Consider the following 25,620-nt stretch of genomic DNA (forward strand, 5'->3'; position numbering starts at 1 on the left):
AACATAAATGTTTTACTTCCCTGGTGTGGTTGAACAGCCTGACACTGTTTGATGGTGTCAATTATTTTATACATTTGAGGCTCATCGTAAGATGCTTTTGACTGCCTTAAAGGGAATTAAACACATTATATTAATTTATTGTTTCCATTTCTTCAGTTCATGGTTTTTCATGCTGATAGTGTTGAACAAAGCAGAGAGGAAACATCCAGTAATTCTTAGTTTTTAATCTTTGAGTGTTTTTATTGCACACCATATATGTCTGTTGTAACTGTAGATCTAATAGCATGACATCCTGGATAAACAGATAGTTATTCAATTCACCATACACCTAAAGAGACAAAAGAATAAATATATGGATTGTCTTGTACTTTTCTTAAAATGAGAGTTCAGTCTTTGCAAGTTTTGCACAGTAACCATCAAATAAATACAAAGTTTCACACAGAAAACATAATCTTTGTTTTCTCACATATGTAAAAACTGTCAAACATTTCTATATATCAGACCATAAATATATAAATAATGATGCCCTTAGTTGAGGAGAATTTTTCTGACAAAAATGACAGAAGAAAGCTTAATAAACAAAATGTACAATGATTAAAACAACTGATTTGAAAGGTGTTGCTTAAGTGCTTAACAACTACTTTTGTATACTTATCTGTGAGATATTTCATAAGTAAGATCATCTTGTACAAAGCATACTGGGAAAAAGAAAATGTGCTAGCATTCACTATGCTAAATCTTCTTTTCACGAACATCTAAATATTGTCCGCTGTCAAAATGCTACATTTTACTGCAGAATCTCCCTTTAAACAACTCTCTGTCATCTACATACTTATCTAGAGTAGAAGAGAGCAACCTTTTACATTTCAGTCCAGGCCTCATTATCCCAAGAGTGATGGCGTTTGTCTTGAAGAAGCCGTTACAGCAACCAAAGCGCAAAGGTCTCATCCAGGTTCATTTCCTGCTGACCAAAATGCTGACAGCAGTCAGGCAGTTCAGGGGATTTTCCTGTAAAGAGATAATCAGATAATAAGTTTTAAACCCCTGTCTTTAAAACTAAAAACAAAGAGTCATAAACACTTTTCTCACCTTCTCCTGCGTTGTAAATACAGCTGGACAAGCCAATGAGAAATCAGAGGCCAGAGCGCCGTTAACACCACAGTGAGCGGACAGAAGTCAAAAGGCCACCAGGAGGGTCTGGACTACAAAAACACAAACCTGCTTTAAACTGTGTGTCTATGTTCTTCAAAACATATAAGTTACTTGGTTGTCAAAAAATGCTTTAAAAATGGAAAATTAAAAAACCTTTTGTGCAACTGGTAGCAAGTCTTCCTGCCTTGGTGTAGGTGTTCTTGACTGAAAAATGTGAAAGAATGCCTGTTTGGTAATGGATCACACATTTATTAAATTTTTTAAATACTTTTAGAAAGCAAAATAAGGTCTACATTTGCTCTGATGTTATGCAGTCAAAAAATTGTGGCAAAAGAGCATTTCGATACCTATGACCAAAATATCCACATTGTGGTTAGTGCCCTGTGTGCTTTTCTTACCTGTGACACAGTCAGCATCTCCAGAGCGTGCAGCCTGTGCAGCACAGCAGCCATGTCATGCTGCAGCCTGAGCAGAGCCGTAGCTATTTGTTCATCAACATTTCCCCTGACAGGATGTCTGCTCTGTGACACACAGCAGCACGCAGTATCTACACTGACACAGCGCTGAGAGCTGCACGTTGCTCTTGGTGACTGGACACCTGAAACAAAGTCAGAATGTATGTTTGTGATGCCTTTAAATTCTGGGAAGTGTTGGCTAAGTGTGCGTCTAGAAGGAAAGGTTAATCAGGGACACAGCGTCAGTTTGAATCAAACTTGAAGACTGCAGTCTCACCTCTCCCTCTTCTTGACAAGGAGCTGCTGTGTTGGCTAATCCCTTCTTTAAAGTAGGACTCTCCCATGAGCTCCTGATCCTCTCCTCCATTCAGGTCTGTGTTGCTCTCATACCAAAGCTCCCTTTGCCTCACTGAGGAGGCTCTTGATCCAGGCGGCAGAGGTTTGGACGAACTTAGGCCCTTGGCAGGAAGACAAGACAGTAGGCCTTAGATTAAATAGCTATGTGAGATGAATTCAGCTTTTGTGGTATTTTGTTTTACATAATTTCTACCTAGGTGGAATAATTAAAGGAAAAGTTCAACCATTTTTGGAACTACACTTTTTAAATTTGCTGACTTGGATTGAGAAAATTGATACAGCTCTTTGTGTGATGACATAAAGCTACAGCAGAGAGACAGTAAATTAGCTTTGAGTTAAGATAAAAACCAAGAGGAAACAGCTGGCTGCAGGGTTAAGAGATTAAAACCCACAGACATTCACTTCACAGAACCTGACCTTCCAGGCCACAGAGAAAAATCTACATGGATGAAAAGTTGTGTTTTTAAGGGTTCAATGATGAAGTCTGTAGTAGAGTGAGCTCAAAAGGTGCCTGTAGACCTATGTCATATTGCATCCTCTGTTTCCAGCCTTTATGCTATAAACTAAGCTGAATGTCTCAGGCTGTAGAAGGTGACTGATTTAAATTACAGCCATGAAGGTGGTGTTGAGCTTGTCATCCAGCTCACAGGAAACAAAGCAAATATTTTTTTAGAGACAAATCAGAACCAATAATCAAGTAGAAATACACTGTTCAAAAGGAAATAAAAAAATACCTCCTCCATGGCCAGATGCTCCATTGAGTCACAGAATTCTTCATTATCAGAGTCTGTGGATCGGCGCAGGTTCTTCTCATGAGCAACATCACTATGATCTAAAAATGGCAAACACCCATGGTAAACAGATGAGTACAGCACTTTGGAGCTTTTATAAAGTCACAGTAGGAAAGAAGAAACTTCTTTTCACCAGACAGATGTACTGAGCTGAACTAGACTAATGATAAACACCCACCATCTGAGACTGTGTTGGACTTGGACAATAGAACAGAGAGATATACAGAAAGAGAGACATGAATAGAGATGGATTTAAAAAGGCATTTCCATGTGGTGCAGATTTAGCTCAGTTGGTAGAGCAGGTGTCCCATGGAGAGAGGTTACAGTCCACATCGCTCTGTGTATAGGATCTTTTGTAGCACTGTCAGGATTTCGTGCATCCCCTACTCTCATCCCACATGTCCTGTCTCTTCCAAGCATTACTACAAAATAAGGGCTAAAAGCCCCAAAATTCTCAGTTCAATGAAGCAATGTTTTCCAACCCTTTTACTGACACAGAATATTCTGTAGTTTAAAATATTTTTAAAAATTGTTTCAAAACTTTCTGCAGTTTTGGTAAAGTCTTGTCTTAAAGGCAGGGTTGGCAGTCCTGAAAAACTAGCATGAATTTGAATGTAGCATCTCGTCAGGACTCCGCCTAGCCCCTCCTCCCCTTCCCCATGGAGCTCCTCCAAAGCAACGCCCCCGCTCACATGCTAGAGCGCCACTGATTCGCGACTGCTAGCATTATCCACTTTTATCAGGGACTCGATATCAGGAGTAGAGCTATAATACAAGTAGTACATATACATTTTCTCTACTTACTAAATATCACAATTTTTTTTGCTTGTCAGAGCCCCTGTGGTGAGAGTTTATTAGACTCTGATCCAGACTACAGCCCAGAGCCAAGTACCTCATCGGGTCAGAGGGAACAGGCCTGAGGTCGAGGGAGAGGGGCAGTAGTTAGAGGCAGAGGAACAGACAAAGAAAAGAAAGCCTCCATCTTTCTTTTCTTGCTCAGTTTAGCTGAAGGAGCAGTTACCAATAATTGGGGTATGGGTAGTTTCTCTGCCATTCTTCTGCTGAGTGCGAACCTGTACACCGCTAAACTCAGGACACGCATTGAATCAGGGGCAGTGCTCGCAGGTGATATGTTCGTGCAGGAGGAGGGCAAAACAGCAGGAGGGGATTTGAATGGTTTAACAGATTGGATCCTAATCAATGTGATTGGCTGATGTTTTCCTGGGTTTTCACCTGCTGTAGATAGCGGATATTATTCGCTCTTATTTAAGAACACATCATGTATTGCTTGTCACCGGGATATATAGATCGTTTTAACCAGTATAACAAAGAGTGTATCTAAATCAAACTGCTAATTATACCTTTAATGCAATGCTAGTTAAAAATGAAAGTCTTCCAAGCACCAGATACAAAAAGGACAAAGCCATACCACCTATACGTTAAACATATTGAATAATTTACCAAATAGACACATAGCTCGCTTTTGAGTTGGTGTAGACCAAAAATGAGGTAAGAGGAGGATGGATATAAAACCTTTAAAATATAAAACCAGGGGAAAGGAATCTTGGTTCTAATGTTGCTTAATAGATCATTGGAAGATACATTTTTGTTTCAAAAACTTCTGCATGAACTTAAACAAGAAAACCCGCAGAGGCATCTGGAAGAGCAGAGCAAATATCACAAACTAGTTTTGATGCATGTTGTCTGTGTTGTTAAATATTGCCTTTTTATGTTCATGTTTGATGTAATTTGAAATACAATCATACTAAATTTTGCATCACTATGTAACCTTACCACTCAGGTGTCCATTAAAGTTCATGTATGGATTATATTGCACGCTGGGCTCCACAGAACAGGCCAGCTCCTCTTCCTCCACCTCACTGTTGAGGGAACTGTGCGTCCCATTGGTGAAGGAGGACACGCTGGGCTCAATGCTGCTACTGGATCCCCTTGTGTCAGACCTCCATCTCTTGTCCTCCACCATCAGCAGCCTCGGGTTGGGGCTCCGGCCTGGAACGATGTGGAAGAGGAAGAAAGCAAAGCAAGGGAGTACAACACAGTGTTTAAATGAACCTGATGTACTGCATAATTACAAGTTTTCCTTTTCCTTTTAAGGTACTCTTTTTGTTTAGTTAAAACACTGTGAAGTAAAAACATCATATGAAATTGCTCCCCTGGGAAATAATAGTTTGCAATATTTCAATGAAACAAATGCAATACTGCAATCAACAATAATTAATGGTTCAAAGAAAAAAAAGCTGCCTGGTCTTTAGTTTACTACCCTTAAGTATGTAGTCAATATCCTCCATCCTCCCCCTGTGAACCTGGATTCAACAATCTATTTGTAAGGGACTATTTTCAGCTGTTGCCTGATATTTGTACACCAGTGACTATTTATAGCAGCATTTGTTGGACTGACTAAAAATATTTCAGAGCTTTTGTAGTATAAAAGGAACACATCACTCAGTGCAGCAGTAGGGTTTACTGATGTGTTTTTTAATGACACCATGCATTGGCTTCAAGTTTTTATGGAGTTTTATGCTGTTTTGAAAAGAGTTTTTTTTTTTTTTTTTTGCCAGACTTCCCTTTTTAAAAATGTAGCTCAGTCTTCAATACTGTTTGTGTGTAACTTCCACAATACATCAAACTGTGTAGCAAAAAAACAACCACAACTACTGATGGTACCTTTTTCCTCCTCCTTGTCTTCATCTTCTGTATTGTCTTCTTCATCCCCATTCTCCTCCTCCTCCTCACTTTTCCTCCAATCATCACTTTCCTCACTCCTCTCCATTTCACTACTGTTGCTTCCCTCTGCCTCCTCATTACTGACACTTCTCTCATGAACACTGCTGTCTTTGTCATGCTCTTGGAGGTTTTGAACATCGTCCCACAGATCCCCAAAGCCTGAGCAGCGAGGGGAAACACGCTCCATTAACTCTTCATCGTTCTAAATATAAATTTACATCAAGCAAAGATATACCTATGGATGGTTGACAGAACAATTTGCGTTTCACAGCTTCTACATACTACATCTCCACCACAAAGTGCAAATAACAGCACAAGCCAACAGCAAACAAACTGACTCACTAGAGCACATATATACATGACAGATCACACAAGAACATCTCATCCATCCGATAATAAATGCAGTTCCAGTACAGATAATGCATATTTACAAACCACAAGACATTTAATTTAAACAACAATAAATTGAAAATCAGCTGAAGCACTACAGCACTCATCTATGAACTCCTCGGCTACTGCCAACACCAAAGACTTGCCTTCCATTGTTGGTTTCTTAAACGGTTTGATCAGCTCATCTAGTGATGAAAGGAAATGTAAGACAGGCTCAGTTTTCTATTAAAACCATCTCTGTGACAAACTAAGACGATTAACAGCGGTACTACATCCAGCTCAAGCAGCCCTCCTCAGACTGAACTCCATTTTTTTCTTTGACAGGCTTTCCAATATAAAAATTTCCTGGTTCAGCTGGTCATGTACCCCATTGCTTCAAAGTATTTTGGCTTGAAATCTTGGCCCTGAGTTACATAAAATCCTCTACTTCTTTAATATTTGCAGTCTATAATGTATAACAGTCCGTTTTGTGATTTAATTTGAACATTCAATTTAAATATTTACAGGTTTTAGTTGCTGAAGCAGAATATCTGAAAAATAAGCCAGTTACTCAAGCCAAACAATTACATTAGGCCATGGCTTAGCTAGCATTTGTTTATGTGTTTGAACTGTCTGTCCAAAGATCTATCAGTTCAAATTTCAAATTCATTACATTAGCCAATTATCTGTTAGCCAAAAGTTAAAACTGTTAGCCTAAAGAATCAACAGTTACTCAATTTCTAGAGCTATTTTAATTGTTTATCTCTGGCCAAGCTAATTGAACCAATTAATTTAAGCTAATGTTTTTAACAGTTAGCCGTCTATTTTAACCAGTAATCGATAATCCTACATTAACCACTTAAACAATTATCTATGCAGTTATCAATCTATCCGCTCTGACTGATTTCTCATTTTTTGCTGTTTTAATCATTTTGCCTGTTCTTAACTTCAGCAGTTAAAAATAAAAAAATGTTGACAGAGTTGTTAAGAGTTGTTATTGCTTTCAATAGTTGTTTATTCAGTGGCTGTGATAACTCAGTATTTCCCTATTAGCTTTTAATTCCCCCAGTTTTTTGTTATACTGTACATATTACGGAAAACATTAGCTATCTCTTTAGCTGTTATGTTAAATTGTTGATGTTTAACTTCAACTTGACTACTAGATATTTATTTGAACTATTTGCTTTATCTGTGCTTCAAATAATGCCACTATGCATTTGTCTTAGTAAGACCTACTCCCTGATAACAGCCCTGAACATGTAAGTACCCCTGTGCAGGAACTGCTGATGTACTGTACCTGCATGTTTTGCAAAAGGCCTGGTGAAGGGTCTCCTGTCCACCTCATTTTCCTCACTTTCTCTCCCCTCTCCATCCACCTCAGCGTAGAAGGAGCCAAGCATTTGTACCAACTCTGACACTTCTTCTGAGATTGGCATTGTCTCTAAAATCTGACAACACGTGGATGATACAGTAAGTGTTAGAAAAAAACAAAGAAGGATAGAAGTCTAGTTTGTCTACTGGACCAGATCCGCAATGATTTAAGACAACTACATGCCGTCATAATGTGAACATTTCTCTATAAAACTGCTTGCCTACAAGACAATTTGAATTTATAAAAGGACTAGTCTGTCTAAAAGAACTTATAAAAATGCATTGTATGGGCAAAACGCAAGCTTATGGCTGTGTTTCATTAAGAATTATGGTATTTCTTTCAGGTTTGTGGAAAAAAAAAACATATAGTTTAGCTGCTTATTATTCTGTGGGCTGCTTCTGTTCAGCTCTATTTTTCCTTGAAAGACTTACCAGCTGGATGTCCTCAACATAATTCTTCATGGCTTCCTCTTTTGTCATATTTCCCAGAGAGCTCCATGCATCCCTGGCAACACAAAGTCACAGTTTAACACTGAGCAGAAACGGAGCATGAAATATATGAAAAGATGCAGTTCATGAGGTGGTGTAGGAATCTCACTTAATTTCATCTGCATTATTGTGAGATTATACCCCAGAATGAATTTAAGTATTCAGTAATAATCAGGTATTATTATGTCAAGGTATAGGAGACATAAATCTTCTGCTTATACAGCAGGTGCCCCCTGCGTGGCCCCTGACATCTCTGAATACTGTAGGGGAAAATAAGAATTATATTGCATTTAGTCGACAAACATCACTACTTACCATTTAGCCTTGCCTCGAGTGTCCCAAAAACCCATTGGTCTGGGAATGTTGCAGGGCCCTAAGGTGGCCTGCTTGAAGTAACTGTAGAACATTAGCATCATGTCATCAGACGGCTGGAAAGGACCTGAGAAATAATGGAAATGGACATCAAAGAGTTGAGCACACAGGCGCAGGGAATTAGTAAAAACATTTGAAGTAATGCTGAGGTAAAAAATGAGCTTCAATAGGGGTTACTGGACCTGAAAAACGGCCAGTCAATCATCACTTATCCTTATAGTAATCTATAGGTTAGGCAGGTCTTCAGTAGCTTAAAATGCTCAGCATGTAGGATAATCACCTGCAGCGTTTACCATCAACAAATGCAGATTTTATACTATCCTGCACATTGTTTAAGCTTACATATATTTAAGCAGAATAAAATGATGAACAGTTATCACCTTCATCAGGCAAACTCCGGATCACTCTAACTGCTGCAGCAAATTTCGCCTCCAGGCTGTGTTTGTCCTCCTCCTGCGCCATGCTGACTCCCAATAAGGATGACAGGAAGGAGTGAAGGAGTGCTCACATCTTCACAAGAACATGAAACAGTTTATGGAAAAAATCATGGCAGTTCAGGTGGTTGGCGAGGAACACTTGACCCGGTTATTCTTCAATGAAACCTGTCGGGCTATTTAAGGAGGCGGGCTTTTTTGGTTTTGTTTGGGTTATTTTTTTTTTTTAAGCTAAGATGTTACAAGTAGATAATTTGCACGAAATCCTCCTCTCTTTGATGTCAACAGGCTGTATAATTTTACTCAAATAATGCATATCTGTCACTGGTCTGTGAGACACTTACCATAAAGTTCCTGTTGGCCGGTGCGGTAATAATAACATTAGCCGTTATCTGTCTGCAATATGCAGCAGAAAGCCAATCTGGAGTCCGGTCAAGGATGAGCCAAACAGCCATCGGTAGTCGATTAAACATACCTGGGAAATGTAGTCCTTTTTTTGAAGCAAACCTCGGAAAACGCTTGCTTGGCTCCTTCAATCCCAGAATCCCCTCTCAGACGGTATTTAAACCGCGGTGGTGTGTGGGAGTTGTAGTGTCTTAAATTCCTTTAGAATGAGGCTCTTTATGTAGGACACTGCCAATCGACACATATCGTGTTGATCATTAATTGAAACTCTTAGACGTAAAGATACAAGTACATAATATGACTCTTTGCATCACCTTTTTAGCCCTCTCACAATATTTTTTTTTTGCCAACTGATTTACTTTTCATGATTGGAGTCCCATAGAACACTGGAATGCAATGATATTTGCATAAAGGTTAATTGTACAGCTACTTCCTCATTGAAGTGCTTTAATTTCCTTTGTTTTAATAAGGAACACATACAAACCGTTTGTATTGAACTAGAAACATGGAATCAAAGAGGACCGAAGATAATTTCGGTAAATAGGAAAAGACCCAAAAACACTTGAATGAGTTCTATATATTGTATAGGTCTCTAAGAACTAAAACACCCGATATTAAAAAACAGATAACATTTGCAAGCGGTAAATATGTAACATTTCTAACAGCTTCTTCTTTATCCATTATTTTTCTTTTTTTAATTCTGGACTGAAGCGTCATCATCACTACAAAATGTCATTGGTCGACTGTGCTTCTCCCTCAGCCTCTCAGCCAATCACAGGCCTCCGTTTATAATGTAGCTGCCGTTTGTCACAGGCTGTTGTGAATCGGAGGCCAGCGGCCCCACAATGCCAGGCGGGGGAGCCCCTCTCTCAGCTACTCAGCACAGCATCAGCGCCTCGCCTCAGTGAAAAGGACAGAGAGAGGAGAGACATGCAAAGGGATGTAAGATGGCAGAGCTACAAATGCTATTAGAGGAGGAAATCCCTGCCGGCAAAAGAGCTCTTGTGGAAAGCTACCAGAACCTATCCCGGGTTGCGGAATACTGTGAAAACAATTATGTTCAGGTAAGAAAAGCCTATCGGTCGTTAAATTTTGGGAATTCATCCGTTACCTCCGTCGTGTCTGCGGTGTGCTGTAGTAGAAGTGAGTGAAACCACAGCGGCAGGAAATGCTGGTCGTAACGAAAGGAAACCTGAAACCGCTAGCTACCACACGGATCAGCCTTTTATCCTGGTATTATGAGTTAGATGTGGATCTGTGGTCGTGTTTCGTGTTAACTCGAAACCGTGAGTCGGTCCCGGTAAACCGGAGCCGTGCTCACGTTTAAAAGGCTTCGCAGGCTCCGTAGAAAGCTGCTGGGGGGTTTAGAGGGTGTGTCGTTGTTATGACCACTCACTGCTTTCTCTGATAGCTAACAGTGGCATGTTACAATAACGGTCCACATTTTGACACGCAGTGAGTGTTAATTATCTTTTTAAAGGGCTATAATTCACACTGGTAGCCACATAATAGTGCTATAAACAGGGGCGTGACCACAGTTTTCAGACTGGGGTGGCCAAACATGGGGTCCTGACTCATGCAGGGGTGGCATGAAATATGCTTGTATTCACATGCGGAGTTAAATAATAACCCTATCACTGCTAATCATATTTTTATAAACACTAAGTGTTATAGAGGTGTGTATAATTTCTTTTAACTGAAAAGTAACAAGAGAATGGCAACTTAGGGCTCTTTGTGGCTAATTCTTCTGGGATTCAAGAAAAGATGGTTTAAGACCAATTTAGATCATACAAATTGAGGAAATGCTAACCGAAGTGTTAGCTGTGTGTAGCAAAATGACTCAAATGATTAATGCTAACATAAGTCCCACCTATGTCAAGGTGGGAATCCAATCACAGTGTTGGATTTTGAAATTTAACCAAGAGTGACCAATCACTGAATTTAAAACCGCAAGAGCTAAAGAGACCCAGCGTTACAAAATAATGGAAAGAAACAAAAGGAAAACAGAAATCTTTTTTTGAAGTGTGTAATTACATGAGTTAAAAACAAGAAGGATAAAACTAAATATTTGTTTATTTATTGTTTTATTATTATTATTATTATTATTATTATTATTCATTGTTTTTGTTTTTAATAACTATAGAAGCCAAAACATATTTAGGATAAAGTTAAGAGATATTGAATTGGAAAATACGTTTAAACCTAGAGGTGAATAAGATGCACACAAAGGTCATGTCAGGCCCATGTGTATATTCACAGTGTTCTGAGCCATATTTTCCTCATTTCCTTATTTAAATGCGTGGGCATGCTTATAATAGGTGTGTCTGCATGTTTTTGCATATAAACGCAGAATGTCAAATTAGGATTATGAGAAGTACGAATAAGAAGGAATCAGTTATGAAAAGCACACAGGCTTTGTCAAACACAACCTAGGCGTGATCATACCTGTTTCATTTATCATTTAAGATATAGAGTGGCATTTCCTTATCTGTATGACATTTAAAACGTAATTCAGCTGGGAAAGAGCCCCATTTTGAAATATAGAATCTGTTATTAACAATGATCCTACAGTTTAAGCCACAATGAAATTCTTTACTGTTCTTCAATATTTCTCTGCCTGGTTTATTTTATTTTCTCTTCTTTTTTAAGGAGTAAGATAAAGAAGGTATTTCTGCGCTAGAAATGGTTAAAGGTCAGAGCTCAGTAAGGGGAGTATGGTGTGAAGACATTCATAATTGGGGGTCTTCTTTTGAGAAAACCACAACGATCTCTGGCTCGAGGTGTATAAAATATTAAAACCTTAATGGGGGATTTCCACCCTTAATAGTCACTCATCACCAACCTGTTAAAATTTCACTGTGTGGGCCTTTTTTTGAGTGTGTGGGTGGCAGAGTTAGCCGGCAGTGTATACCACCATTGGGTTGGCCCGGTGTGAACAGCGGCGTCTGTTGACAGAGCAGCATGCACCAGAAACCCCACTGTGCTCTAATTTTTTTGACTGTGCCATTTTAATAACACGTCAGCTCACTTTGCCCTGCTTGTCATCAGAAATGCAATGTGGGTTTCACAGCCTGAACGCAGGCTTAGATTCTGACAAGCGTAAACGTCTCTTCACGGTAAATGTGCTGGAGTGTTCTGAATTCAGAAAGCTGTCTGAGAATTTGAACCGACATGCTTTAAAGATCTGCTGGATTTTATTTGAGGTCAGTGTAAGTGCAGTTTTATAATCTGAACTGAAATGACCCCAGGGGGCCTCTGTATGATTTAAACTTAAAGAAGCCATCACAGTTTCGAAATCACTGACAACAGTAACATCAGCAGCAACATCACTGAACACTTAGAGGTTTCATTGAAATGATGTTGCTACAAAGCTGTATGATAAAGTAATAAGTCTACAGGAAAGCCTGTTTTAACAAATCCCCTAAGTACCATGCATTATAATTACAGATGGGCATTTCAAGAAAAAATACTATTCGATAGTCACAGCTAGCTAATTGTTGATTAACCCAAAAAGTTTCTGCCCCTACCAAAAGACATGAAAAGATGGAGATTAGGGATGCACAGTATTATTGGCACAATATCGGTATCGGCCCATAAAAGCTTAAAAACACGTTTATCGGTATCGGCAGATATGAAAATTTCTGCCGATATGCACAGCTGATAAGGTGCTAATCAGTTAGGATTATTATTATTTTCCATCTGAAAAATAAGCTCCCTAAATAAAATGTAGCACTTCATTTATTTGCACTGCAGAGCTCTGTGTCTGTCACCAGGTTGTTACAGTAGCTCTAAAATAATCAAATGCAACTTGGTTATGTTTAAAAATGCATTGTACATTTAAAGTTAATGTGATCTAAAGAAATTATTTTTCTGTATTTCAATACTGAATGTCTCGAGTTTGAAAAAATAATACATTTCTTATTTATGATAAAATCAAATGTTTTTTGCCTTGTTTTATGTGTGTTTCTCAAACAAATAAGACCATCATAATAAGAGTAACATATAAATTCCAGTACAGGATAGACTTAGCTTTCTTTACAGTGAACAAAAACAAACAAACTTGTGATTATCGGTATCAGTATCGGTATCTGCCAAAAGGGGTTTCGATATATCGGCATATCGGATATCGGCAAAAATCCAATATCTTGCATCCCTAATGGAGATCAATTTCATTATTGTGCAAATTTGTTCGCGGTAGTTATAGATATAAGCTACACTTATCTTGCTGGTTCCCTTTCAGGTTACACTTAACCATGTTTTTTCCTTCTTTTTTGGTAGAAGTTTCTCCTAGTATTTATTGATTCTGCAGAAATGTCTGTTCTTCAGCTCTAAATCTCACAGTGTCACACCTGTTTTACCAGGATCTGACAGGAATGTTGGGGATGTTATTAATAAAGATTTTTATTATTTGACAGCCAAAAGAAAACAGCTTTCAGATGCCCTACACCATCTGTCTGACTATTATGTTACATCACAACCAGGGGCCAGTAAAAACTCTTCAAAAATACATTAAAGATTAAGATGAGATAATAGTCACATGAACTGTTTGATCATTTGGGCATAAATGATTACTCAAATATTTGAAAGTCAAAACTAATCTCTTACTATGATTCAATAATTTTGAATTCCATCGCAGTTTTAATATCTGTCAGAGAAACACAACTTCATACTCTGGGTGAAAACAAGTATGGATAAATGCTTTTTTCACCCAGCTCCTTCTTTGAATTCCTAAAAAATTTCACAATCCTGAGTTTTTCCTTTGGTTAAATTAGCCTGTAAATTTATGTGTTAGCTGGTTAGCCTGGGGCTTCTAACATGAGCTCCATAGACTACAGTCCTCGTCACAGAGGTTGCTGTCTTGACTCCAGGCCATAACCGTTTACTGCCTGTCACCTCCCTGTCTCTACTCCCCCCATTTTCTGTTTTATCTTCAGCTGTTCTGTCTATTGGAGGTGATAAAGCCCCACCTACAAGAAAAATTGCAGAAGAATGAAAATCCTCTGATTTTTATAGAAAACTGAAGTGAAATCCTGCACATGTGAGTTAACATACTAACATCTCAATGCCCATCAAGAAAGAATGTCGCTGTACCACAGAGCATGATGAAAGGAAGGAAATGTGAAGACGAATCAGGTGTTTATTTTTAGTCGACTCTTAAGAAGAAACTCTCAAGAAGAAATGTTTAGAAAATGCTTCTGGTTAGCTATTTTTACATTTATACTCATAACTCATGTGCATCATATTACTTCTTCCATTAACTCTTGTCTTTGTGAAACAAGTTAACCAGCGCAGATCGTCTCCTTTTTTGACTTCCCTTAAATAAGCCACATTTAAATCAAATTACCCTCATATGAACTCTTTCACACACCATGGACCAGAAGGCATGAGGTCGAGAGAGATTTGTCTGGTTTGGCATAAAAACATCTCATTATTAGTGCACTCTCTCTCTCTCACACACACACACACACACACGCAGCTTTCGTTACTTTGAGATTCTTATGCTACGTTGATACTACATTATTTACTACTGCTGTAGGTTATGTCTTCATTTATGTTGCAGAAGTGGATGCATGATCTCTTTCATCCTTCTCACTGCTGGTTTTCACAGCTGTACTGAGCCTCTCTCTGCTGCAGTATGGAATCTGAAGATGCATGTATGCGGCTTCTCCTGAATAATGATTTCTTCAGGGGCATTAAAAACATTAGCTGCATGCTTATAAACTCGACTATGAAAACAGAACAGGGAATTAAGAGGCTTTAGAGCTCATATTCAGATGTTGTGCTCTAGCCTCAGATGTACTGTATGTCCCTCTTGTTTAAAAAGAGGACCTTAATTAATGAAAACTCTTTAATCTCATACTGTCACGGTAGACCTAAAATAATACCTGCCTGTCATGAGGTGACACAGATCTACATAATCCTGTGGGGATAGCGTTTTATAATGCAGTTTTTGTATTCAAACAATCAACTGCTCAGTGAAATGTCACAAAAACACACTGGCAGTGCAGCTCTCAGTGTGTAAATCCACTCTGTGATGATGCAGAAAAAAGGGTTTTATTCTGGGATGAAATATTTGAAATGAGGCACTTGAATAAAACGTCACTTAAAGCCTGATAAGTTGTGTAAAAGTGTCTTTGTTGGCACCTTTCTCCAGGTTTATGTCCTAAAATAGCTTCTCCTTGCATGACACGAGTTGTAGTGTGTGTGAATGAACAGGAGGCTGTGTGGGGAGACAGATGGACCTTTGCTGCTCTTGCTTTGTGCTAGATCTTAAAATGAATACTATGCTCTTTATCTTCTTCCAGCATGTGGCTTGCTTATCTTTGAGAGCACATTGCTTTCATTTGAGAAGAAAATCTGTTCTGTATGTCTAAATTGATGAGATAATTGACTTGGAGTTACAAAATAAGTGTTTATAATAAAATTAAAATGCTTTCCTAAATTATCAAGATGCAGCATCTGAGGCAAAGGTGTCCAAGTTTTTTTCAAAGAGGGCCATATTTGATTTTGGGAAAATGTCAAAGGGTCAGCAGCTCTTACTTGCCTATTTATTAACAATGATAGTAACAAGGGCTCTATCTGTGAACATTTTCTTTAAGAAATTTTATTAAAAAAACAAAAAACAAAACAGTCACTAAGTGTGGTCAAACAAACTTGTGTCAGTATCACTAACTTATGAAATCAAGCCTGATCTGTCCCTTAATTGTCCCTTGATACCTAAGTTAAAGTGGTTAGTCAGCATTGTTTTTTTTTTATGGCAGGATCAAATCTGGATATTGTCATGATGGTTTTTCATGATGGTTTAAAGACTACTTGATCAACCAAAAATATTTGAATCCAAAATATTTCTTATTCTGCATTCTGAACATTTTACATGAAGCTATTTATCTTTTCTACATAATTTTATGACTTAAATATTGTCTTGTGTCCTCTAAGTTTGCTTTTTGAACTTTGGATGTTCATTAGGCACATTTTTACTTCATGATAAATACGGCACTTAAAGACATCAGATGTAAGAGTAGTTAAGTTTCTGCAGAATGTACAGAGCTTTAGCTTAATACAAGTTTCCTATGAACAGTCTGAATGTAGTTTTGTGAAATGTCACTAGATATACTTTGGTTTCATTTGTGCACTCAGTAGAAAATTGAATTTAGAATATGATTAATTTCATTAATACATTTTAAGATTAAAGCTGGGGACTGTAAGAAAAGGACCCCTGACCGGCTTCAATTGGCACCTGGGCCTGACTTTGGACATGCCCGTCCAAGGGTGTCTGCAAAACTAAAAGACATAAGAATTTCCCAGAGTCTAAAAAACAAACCTATATAAGACAGTATGCTTGTGAACCAATATACTTCTGTACATCACAAAGTCCAAATCAATAAGTCTGACTGGCCTTTTTTTAATCTGACCATCGTGTATTAAAGCATTTCCTTTTACAAATTCTTCTCCAAATGTCAGCAATTCTCTTCCTCTTTAAGTCTGCAGACTGTTTTACTGCCTCTTTACTGTTGAGTTTATAAAATTCATCACTATCTCAAACAGCCTGGTTTGGTGCTTTTACTATCCACCTCAGTCATCTCAACTAGATTTTAAAACGTGAGGAGAAATTATTGAGCTGGACCTGAAATCACAAAGCAGGACGTGCTCCAGGCAGGCAAAAAAAAAAAAAGGAAAGACTACAAATAGCCTAAAATACTTCAGTAAAACTACACCTTTAGACTACCTACCTACCTACCTATCATGAAACAAGCTTTGTACTTCTAATAGATCACTCCCGACGTATGATATGTCCACTTATTAAGAAACATGTGACTTCACAGTTTCCTTTTACTTGAACAGATAAATCTTTCAGTAGGTATATCTTGCGAAGTAAAGGTTCTTAAGTTAAAACCAATGAATTAGCTCAATGTTTCCCTCATGTTCCCTGACTGAAATTCCCCCTGGTAACTCACATGATACCCGTCTGAGTCATGGCTGTTTCATCCATGACTCATGAGGTTGATGATTTTTCACTGTCAGACCTTGGGCTCAGTATGAAAAGCTGTCAGAAGTTCCTTTATTTCACTGCTTTTTCAAGGTTGGGTCTGGAGCTTTGGAGAAAAAAAAGTCTAAATGAGACTCTTTTGATGAGCTTTTGTGAGCCCATGTTGAAACACGATACCGCAAAACAGAAGAATAGATGAGATGGAGGGAGATCCTTGATAAATAGTCTTTATTAGGGATGTGTAACTAAAACCAGTGTTGTTTTAAATAGTTTGATTTCATCTTTATATCATTTCACATGTTTATGTTCACTGGCGGCAGAGTACATATCTAACATTTCTGAATGTGTGATTTATCCTGTTATGTTTTGTGTGCTAAATGAATGAATGAGAACAGTACACGGTAAATCTACCAGGTGTTTTAGAAAAAGCTAGCATTCTTCAAGCTCAGGTGAGATGACCACTTATATTCGTCCTGATGCTAAAGGAGCCCACAGTGGTTCTTTGTCTGACCGTGTGTTTTACTAAGCTGCACTCCTGTCTTCTGACCAGACATCTGCATCAGATAAAGTGCTGCAGGTGGTTAGCAGAGAATCAGGTGGACAGCTGCTCCTGCTGTAAAGTGGTCTCATAGTCTGCTGGTGGTTAGCTTCCTGCTACCACTCTCACATAACAAATTATTGTTTAGTTACAGTTGTTTCATCCCAGCTGACTTCATTCAGGAATCCAGGACACCACATGTTCAAAAAGGCAAATATCTAAAATACAAGTCAGCACAAACAGATCAAACTTAACTGCAGTGAGCGGGTTCAAAAAAGCAAAAGTGTCACAATTTCAAAAACCACAGTTGTTCCTGTTTTTCAGAAGAGTTAGTGTCATTTGATTTCAGATCTGTGTGATAAGTATGAAGTTAAAGCCACAAGGGGATGCACTTGAATTGGGTGAAGACAGATGCGAGCTTCGCTTTCTGCAGGTTTTAGGATAAGTCATGTCTCTTATCGTCCAGTCTCTCACTTTGAAGTTAAAAGCCAAATCGAGATTCAGTGTTAATCATATTGCGTAAATAACATTAATGAATTTTTTCACAGAGTAACAGAAAACATCCAGAAATTACATGAACTACTGAAAAAATCTTCTAATCTTACTTAAATAGAAGGCAATTTGTGCCCTCGCAAAAATAATTTTGCAACTGCTCCAGCGGTTGTAGCCTGTATCCATTCATCAAATTATGTATGAGCATTTCAGTTTGAATATTTTGCAGTTAGTGCAGCCACTCTGTGCAATGGTTTTTGTAAATACTTCAAGCACAGTATGAAAGTTAAAGAGGGGATATTATGCTTTCCTTTATTTTCAACCTGGATATAAAGTAACGATTCTGGATGACCATTCTAAACATGTAGCAGATTTTCGAACTGCTACATGTTCAGTAGAAATGTAGAAATGCTTGAATCTGTAAACTGATCAAAGCAGTCTGTTCTACAAATAGCACGAGATGTTTGGGAGACTTTAGGATCTCCTAACTGCTTCATGAAATGTTAAAGGCGTAGGCCTCAAACACCAAGGTCTGCCTGTAGCTCTGCCCTTGACAGGCCTCCAGAGGACCAATCAGAGAGAAGGGGCTTTGTGCAGCAGGGAGCTAAAATTAAGCATTTCAGAGAGAGGCTTTTTCTGAAGCAGCAGTGAGAGAAAAATGGAGATTTCTTTTGAGCTGTAAATCATGTAAAGCTAGTATAGGAGTACTAGGGGAACAGTAAAAACAGAACAGTTAAAAAGCACAACATCCACTCTTTAAACTTGGGAAAAGACGTTCTAAAATGAGTTGTTGCATGATCAGAGAGCTGATTAGAAAAAAATGTAATTACATGTTTACACTTAAATTTCTTTATAAGTTGCTTTAAACAGACAACACACACCAGTTAAAAAAAACAAACATATGCAAGTCTTGGCATAATAGACAAAGTATTTACTACTTTTTTATTTCATGTGTATTAAATCTGCTATTTGGGGTGCTTTAGAGTTTGAGGTAAAACTTGGCTCTATCCAACTTCTGCTAAATTTATAGTTTTGTCATTATGTGTTTAATGAGAAATTTCTCACTAAAAGGAGAAAGTCAGAAGGACAGTTTGTATTGAGAATCAGTGCTATGAGCTCCTCTGCCTCCAGTTCCTCACATGAGGCTGTCAGTCTGGTGTTGGGGAGTTTCTCTGAGCAGCCCTATTGTTCCTGTTTTATTTCCAAACTATAAATATGTTCATTCAGTCTCTGCTATTTAAAGGCATCCAGAAACAGATGGTTTGAGCAGCCGGGTGGGAGATTTGGGAATCTATGAAATGTCTTGGCATTCCTGCTCACGGGGCCCAGCTCCCACCATGCACCTGTCCCCATGTCGTCCCTCGAAGTTATTCGGAAGTAATGTTATCCAGTTTCAGCCTGCTCTGAATGCACAAAGTCAGCCTCTCTGAGAATCTTTTCACTCCTTCACGAGCCTACAGATATTTGCAGTTTAGAAACAGAGGAGTACGAACGATCCTGTCAAATTCAGTTCACCCCTCGCTCACACTACTGAGAGGAGTAACAATGAGACTGCAGCATTTCCTCCTGAGTGTTCTGCTGCTTACCTTACTTCCCTCTGCCAACTTCTTCATTTCTCCACCCACACATCCTTCCTCTGATTTCTGGAGTGTTTTTTTCTCTCTTCCTCTCTGTGATTGTTTTGTTCTCTGTCGTTGCCAGGCTCAAGACAAGAAGAAGGCCTTGGAGGAGACCAAGGCCTACACCACCCAGTCTCTGGCCAGCGTGGCCTATCAGATCAATGCCTTAGCTAACAATGTGCTGCAGCTGCTGGACATCCAGGCGTCACAGCTACGACGCATGGAGTCCTCCATCAACCACATCTCCCAGGTACACACCAAAACCAGTGAAACATACAGATAACTAATGTTGGAATAAGTTCCTGTTAACACAACTGTTTTGTTTCATTTTATAGTTTATAGTTAATGCCAGCTAAATTTATCTCCCATCTTTACTGCTGTCAGATGCATTTTATTTTTGTACAGTTAGCACACCACAGCAGTCAGAGTCAGTGTGTATTCTCCTCATGTATGGCTATCTCTGGATTTTACAATTTTTTTTCCTGTTTGCTCTGATCTTGCCAAATCTACCATCCCACTCATGACCACTAAAACGGCATATGGTTCGCCATCTGCCTGAATCCATACGAATGCAATGCTGGACAGACATTGCTGCAGATGTTGCTTAATCTTGCTAAATGTCCTATGTAATCAGTAACACCAGTTCTGTCACAATTTTAACAACCAGTAGGAAAATTCCCACCTTGTGGCAGCCCCACTCGGCAGATGTTTCCAATTAAAAAAACCTCCTGGTCCCTCACAGGTCACAATCCATTTGCTGGAAGGCTTTTATTGTGAAACATGAGCAGGATTAGCAACAGTAGTCATGTCGCTTTTGGTAAACAATGCTGGAAATAAATTGGTGAGAACAATTTTAATAAGTGCTGAGTTGTATGTAGTTCTGTTGTGTGAAAAAGAGCAGTAATTGTTGGATCAGGGATATGACATTTAACAAATGAAGATCAAATGTATAGAACTGCAACCAAAAGCGAACCTTCTGATACTAGTCTGTGACATAAAGTCAATGTGGACGTCAGACAGACAGATATGGCACAGGGGGCATGGATCATGCCGGCGCTGCCAAACACCCCCCTCTCCACAGCCCCTCTTGCTTCATCAGCAGTCCTCTCTCTGTGTCTCGTTTCCTCTCTGCGCACGTCATGCGGCCACGCTGCCTGTCAGCCTCTGAATGTCCCCGGCCGTCCCCTCCCTCTGAGCTTCATTAAGCCTGTCAGGGATGGAGTGAAACCCTGACGCCAGCTCTTTTGCCTGGTTAGCATATCCAGCTCTTGCTTCACTCCACAGGCTGCAGAGCTGGGTGCAGTCTTTTGAAGATTCACAAATTTGATTATTGATCCTTGAGGGATAATCAGACATGCTTTAATCCCACACATACCGTCTGTATTGCTGCTTCAGGTGCAATAGCTCATCTGGTGCCCTCCAAGAGTCTACAATAAAAACATTGTCCAGGTGAACACATGGTTTGTGTTTTGTAAATCAAATATCTGTAATTTACATCTTTAGCTGGAACTTCATAGACATGCTGTGAACTTTGAAGGGCCTCTCAAAGTGCATTAAAATGGATTTTATCAGATGAAATCCCAGCAGTGGTGCCCTTTCTCTCCAGGACAAACAAAGCCTGATTTTAACAAGTCAAAGCATAGAGTTAACCAGTTTCTCTTGTAGCCTTTCATTCTGTTAACTAATGTTAAAATATACAAAATATTGAATTCTTCCAGAAATTTAATATTCCAAGACTTTCTTTCCCTCAGGTTGAAAGGCCGGTTGCTCAGAGCAATAAATTTACTGGTTTTCTTGTTTTGTATTCTTATCTTTGGATGGTAACGAGTATATTTTTTTAATTAGTTAATGACTGAAGTAGACATATTTTCACTGGTCCTGCTGCTTTTCTCCCCTTTTGTTAAATTACTCAGTGTTTTTCATGATGATGGCTCTTTACATGAAGAATTAAATTGGTCATGTGACAGAAGTGTTGTTGGCTCATCCTGGAATCACATGTGTTTCACAGGTTTGCAAATAGCTAATTTAGTGTTTCTATCACTTCCATTCGGTAAATCCACTATGAAACCTGTTGATGGTGCAAGAAAGCTGTCACCACATTCGCATAATAAATGTGCCAATTTAATGATTTTTACTTTTATTTGCCAAGACTGATTATTCATCCATTACCACTGTTACATCCTTGTTGAAATACTGAATATGGGAATTTGATAATGGGCTTTACGTCAAATGGGACAAGAGTCTTCATAATATGTCTCTTATCACAGAGGGTCAAACATGACATAATGAGGCTGATATGGGGCTTGGTACTCTGCTTACCAAAATAGATAAGAGGAACCTGATGTAAAAGCTTTACACTGATCAGCCAAATCTGATGTGACTGACAGAATTCAGAGCTGGATGCAGGTCTTGCTGTCGTAAAAAACACACAGATGTGAACACCTAACTCAGAAGAGGCTGCAGGTTGTATAGTATATGAACGTAGTGTCTATGATATCACTCATTTGCCTCTGATACAGAGTTTTGAAGGCATATTGGAAATTTAATCTAGCTTTGTTCAAGATAGGATGAGGTAAAAAGGTCGGCCTTTAGTCTCTTTGCAGACAGAGTACTCACCTGTCACTGAAGTCAACCATGCTTTGAAATTGGCAAAACTCTAATAGTAGCAAAACAAATCTAAATCATTTTTCAGCAGGCTGTAAACATTTTTATTTGTGCTAGGGATGGGCAATTATGGCAAAAATGAAAATCACAATAAATTGAACCCTCTACCTCAATTTTATTCATGATTATCCCACTCTCAACTCAGTTTATTCTGTAATTTTGAAATCAGTACCTGAAATTAACATAAAGGTGAACAATTAAGGGTTATTTATTGAAGCAATGGAACTGAAAACACATTAATATTGTTGTTGAAAAAAAAGTCAAATTTGGAGAGAAAATAAGGAGGGGTTACTCCAAATAAGCAACACAGCAATTTTTCCGTCGGTCAAAAGCTCAAATTGTCGGTTTCGATTATTTTTCAATTAATTAATCACCCAGCTCCAATTTGTTATGTAAAACAAATAATAGATTTTTGTTTGTTTGTTTCATTTAAAGTATTTGTAAAGTATCCTTTATTTAAATCCCATAAAGACAAGCTTGGGCAATGGATTTCAGAAAGTAGAAAAACAGTTTGTAGTACAACGAGTTGGCTTCATTATTTAAAAAAAAAAAAAAACAGCAAATCAGATCTGGCATAATATTGAATCTAATTACATGGTTTCATCAGGTGCTTACTACAAATTGTTCTGGGGCAAGAAGTGGAACCACCATATATTTTAATCTTGTGCAGCCAAAGACCAACATGAATCACGGTAAAGTAGCCCTTTATCCAAGCATCAAATGAACATCCTCAAAGCTCGACTAAGAGCCATCTCATAGATGTGAGTGAAACATAAAATAGATCTCATCATCATATGAAGAGGCTTACACGGTTCTCGGCAGGTACAGCATGTCTGCAAGGTTAGATTCATTAATCTGATGGCAATATGTCCAAGAAATGAAATTTACAATTACTTTGTTGTTGCCAAGTATTTCCTGGCCTGGACTGTGCAAATTGTCTCTACTTGAAAGAGTTAAAACAGGATTATAGAGCGAGAAGGTAGCCAAACGCTGCTGCCAAATCCCAGCCCCATCTCTGCAGGATTAAAAAGCCCACAGCAGAGGATGCTGTCACAAAATCGCACAAGAAATGCAGATTTCCAAACAGCAGAGTGTTTTATCAAAGCAGGGCTGCTGCAGCCTCTTTCTCTTGCATGTGAGAGTTAGCAGTTCAAAAGTGCAACCAGTGCAGAGGGTTGCTGTGATCCAAGCATGAGACTCATGAGGCTCTGTGCTGCTCTTTTCCATTTCCTCAATTCCTACCACATGCCAGTTTGCCCTCTGATTCATCTGTTCCTTTTTTCTGTCAGAGGATGTCTGTTATCATGAGTGAGCCACTTGTTTAACCTTTTACATCAGTGAAACCAAACAGACTGTATCAAAATAACATCTAAATATAGGTTGAGGAACTGATAAAGCTTCTGAAATGGACACCTGGGTTTGTTGTTTTTGCTAGGCAGCCATTAATGTGATCATTTTGAATGAAGTCACACATCTGCTGACACGCCTTTGCATCTCAGTGAGGCTACATCATAGCTACCTCTCGCCAGTTTTACTTCATCAAGGGAAAAAACAAGTTACTGCACTGCAGAGACTAATCATTGCTGAATGCAGACGTATGAGGCTGAAAAACCAGCTGAAAGACAGAGCAGTGAAACTCCAGCTGCTCCATCTGCTTCCAGAAACACACGGCAGAGGTTGAACAGACAGACAGACAGATGTTTAGTAATGAGATTACACAGAGAATGAGATTGAGAGCGTGCAGGAAGGGCAGACTGAGGTCTGTTAGATTTCTGTTATCATGTCTGGATGTTTCTCTCTGATAGCTTCATTTGCAGTTATGTGCTTGTAGAAAAGCTTGCATGAAACTGAAATGGTTCAGTTAGTATCTGCTGAAGGAGTGATACACTACCACATTTCAAGAGTAAGTCTGTATATTTCTTAAGTGGTGTAACAGTAGTTTATCTTCTTTAATCCCTTTGCTCATAAGAAGCATTTAAATCAGCCCACAGTCTGAAATGCAGCCTTCTCTTTATATTTTCCTCCTCTAACTGTGGCTGTGTCTGAGCTCTGTTGTTCGCAGTTTCTCTAATCTCCACCTCTGCTCAGCCATCACTGGCAGGAAATAGGCGGCGTCTTCGTTTCTTACTTCCCAGCTGAAGCCGGGTGTGTCGCCTCAGTTTCCTCTCTGGTGTGGTCTCTCTATATATATCTCACAAAGAGCAAGCAGACTGTGTCAGAGTATTCAGGAGGGAGTGACAGTCTTTGGGTCAACACCACAATGCCTGTCAGACCCTGAACCTCTCACACACGAGGCCTTGACCTCCAGCACCTCGTCTGCTGCAGCAGAGGGGCTGTGGGGTGGACTGGGCGAAGTGTCTAACTGGTGATTGATGCATGGCCTTGTTTCTGTGTGCGCACCCACATACAAGACTCACATATTCATGCAAACACATACTTTAAATGTTTATTCTATACAATCTAGTGTGCATGAATTCAGGTAGAAATACAGTCAGGGATTTATAAGAGCCTGTATAAGGCGCTGCTCTTTTCTCCCAAGAATGAGCTCATATTCCAGAGATGAAGCCTTCATCCTCCCCCATACCTTCACAGACATCCCCATCAGCTCCCCGACTCTAACCCGTGTCATCTATCATTCATAAAACGAAGGCCGGTACGTGGGGCACCTGCAGTGGATGGCTGCTGTGAGCGATGATGACTGTAATCGCAGTGGAGATGGAGGTCACAGTTGTTTTCGATCACTCCTCGTGCGAGGGGTCAAAGCGGGGCTTTGTCAAAGGGGCCCGAGGGTATGGGCCAGTGGAGCTGGGTAGTGGGTCAATAGGAGTTCAGTGAGGCTTGAAAGTTAAAAAAACAGGACTTTACAAAGAACATGTTTGAGTCTTTTTTACATGCTTGTTTTGTGACTTGTGTCATTAATTGAATTTTGACCTGCCTAACCGCTGGATAAACTCAGCACTTTAAAGGAAATATGCCACTATATATATTCCAAACATTTTTTGTTTTACAGTTTGAGATCAAGGAATAAAATTATGAAACCAAGAAACTATTTTGGACGCTGTGTAAAATGTTGTCTTTGCAAAGTAATTACCTACTATTTTCACAGTCTTTGAGGTCTCGCTGTGTTGCAAGAGGTAAAGGAAATTTAATGAATAAATCATTTATTAATTTTCCAAAAATATGATCATGATACTTTTAAGACTTTGCTTCCAACATGCCATATGTGTAAAAGATACACTTGCGACACACAAGTTGACAGAGATGTGCTTACACAATTTTCAGTTTGAAGCTGATAAAAACGTAGTGGACCACTACTGTGGCCCGGAAGCAGCTGTCAAGTGAATGGGATTTGAGTCATCTTTTACTAATGCTGACAAGTT

At 39.0% G+C, this 25,620-nt stretch overlaps 2 protein-coding genes across 9 annotated transcripts in view; one reads left to right on the plus strand and one right to left on the minus strand.

The window, feature by feature from the left end:
- Positions 1-484: 484 nt before the first annotated feature.
- LOC141803923 (acyl-CoA-binding domain-containing protein 5A-like) lies at positions 485-9,307 on the minus strand. Of its 5 annotated transcripts, none has more exons than XM_074688011.1 (14): positions 8,880-9,307; positions 8,482-8,564; positions 8,045-8,168; positions 7,673-7,745; positions 7,167-7,317; positions 6,037-6,075; positions 5,441-5,659; positions 4,550-4,765; positions 2,699-2,796; positions 1,885-2,065; positions 1,551-1,750; positions 1,306-1,377; positions 1,090-1,202; positions 485-1,008 (listed from the first exon to the last, which is right to left on the minus strand). In XM_074688011.1, the coding sequence occupies exons 1-14, from the start codon at positions 8,915-8,917 to the stop codon at positions 996-998; spliced, it is 1,620 nt and encodes a 539-aa protein (XP_074544112.1). In that variant the 5' UTR covers positions 8,918-9,307; the 3' UTR covers positions 485-995. The 5 variants fall into 5 exon arrangements, with proteins under 5 accessions (XP_074544112.1, XP_074544113.1, XP_074544114.1 ...); XM_074688012.1 differs by having other exon boundaries at positions 486-1,008; positions 1,306-1,356; positions 8,880-9,298; XM_074688013.1 differs by having other exon boundaries at positions 486-1,008; positions 8,482-8,611; positions 8,880-9,038.
- Positions 9,308-9,754: 447 nt separating this feature from the next.
- The window catches only part of LOC141803925 (abl interactor 1-like), a 35,359-nt gene continuing 19,493 nt past the window's right edge, over positions 9,755-25,620 (plus strand). For all 4 annotated transcript variants that reach the window (XM_074688019.1, XM_074688021.1, XM_074688020.1 and 1 more), the window contains exons 1-2: positions 9,755-10,004; positions 19,659-19,826. In XM_074688019.1, coding sequence (XP_074544120.1) covers positions 9,888-10,004; positions 19,659-19,826 — 285 coding nt within the window. In that variant the 5' untranslated portion in view covers positions 9,755-9,887. The remainder of the gene's footprint in view (positions 10,005-19,658; positions 19,827-25,620) is intronic.

This window comes from Halichoeres trimaculatus, unplaced genomic scaffold, assembly GCF_033239565.1.
Source record: "Halichoeres trimaculatus isolate MK-OKI-2021-1 unplaced genomic scaffold, fHalTri1.1 fHalTri1_scaffold_15, whole genome shotgun sequence".
In the NCBI taxonomy this organism is placed as follows: Eukaryota; Metazoa; Chordata; class Actinopteri; order Labriformes; family Labridae; genus Halichoeres; species Halichoeres trimaculatus.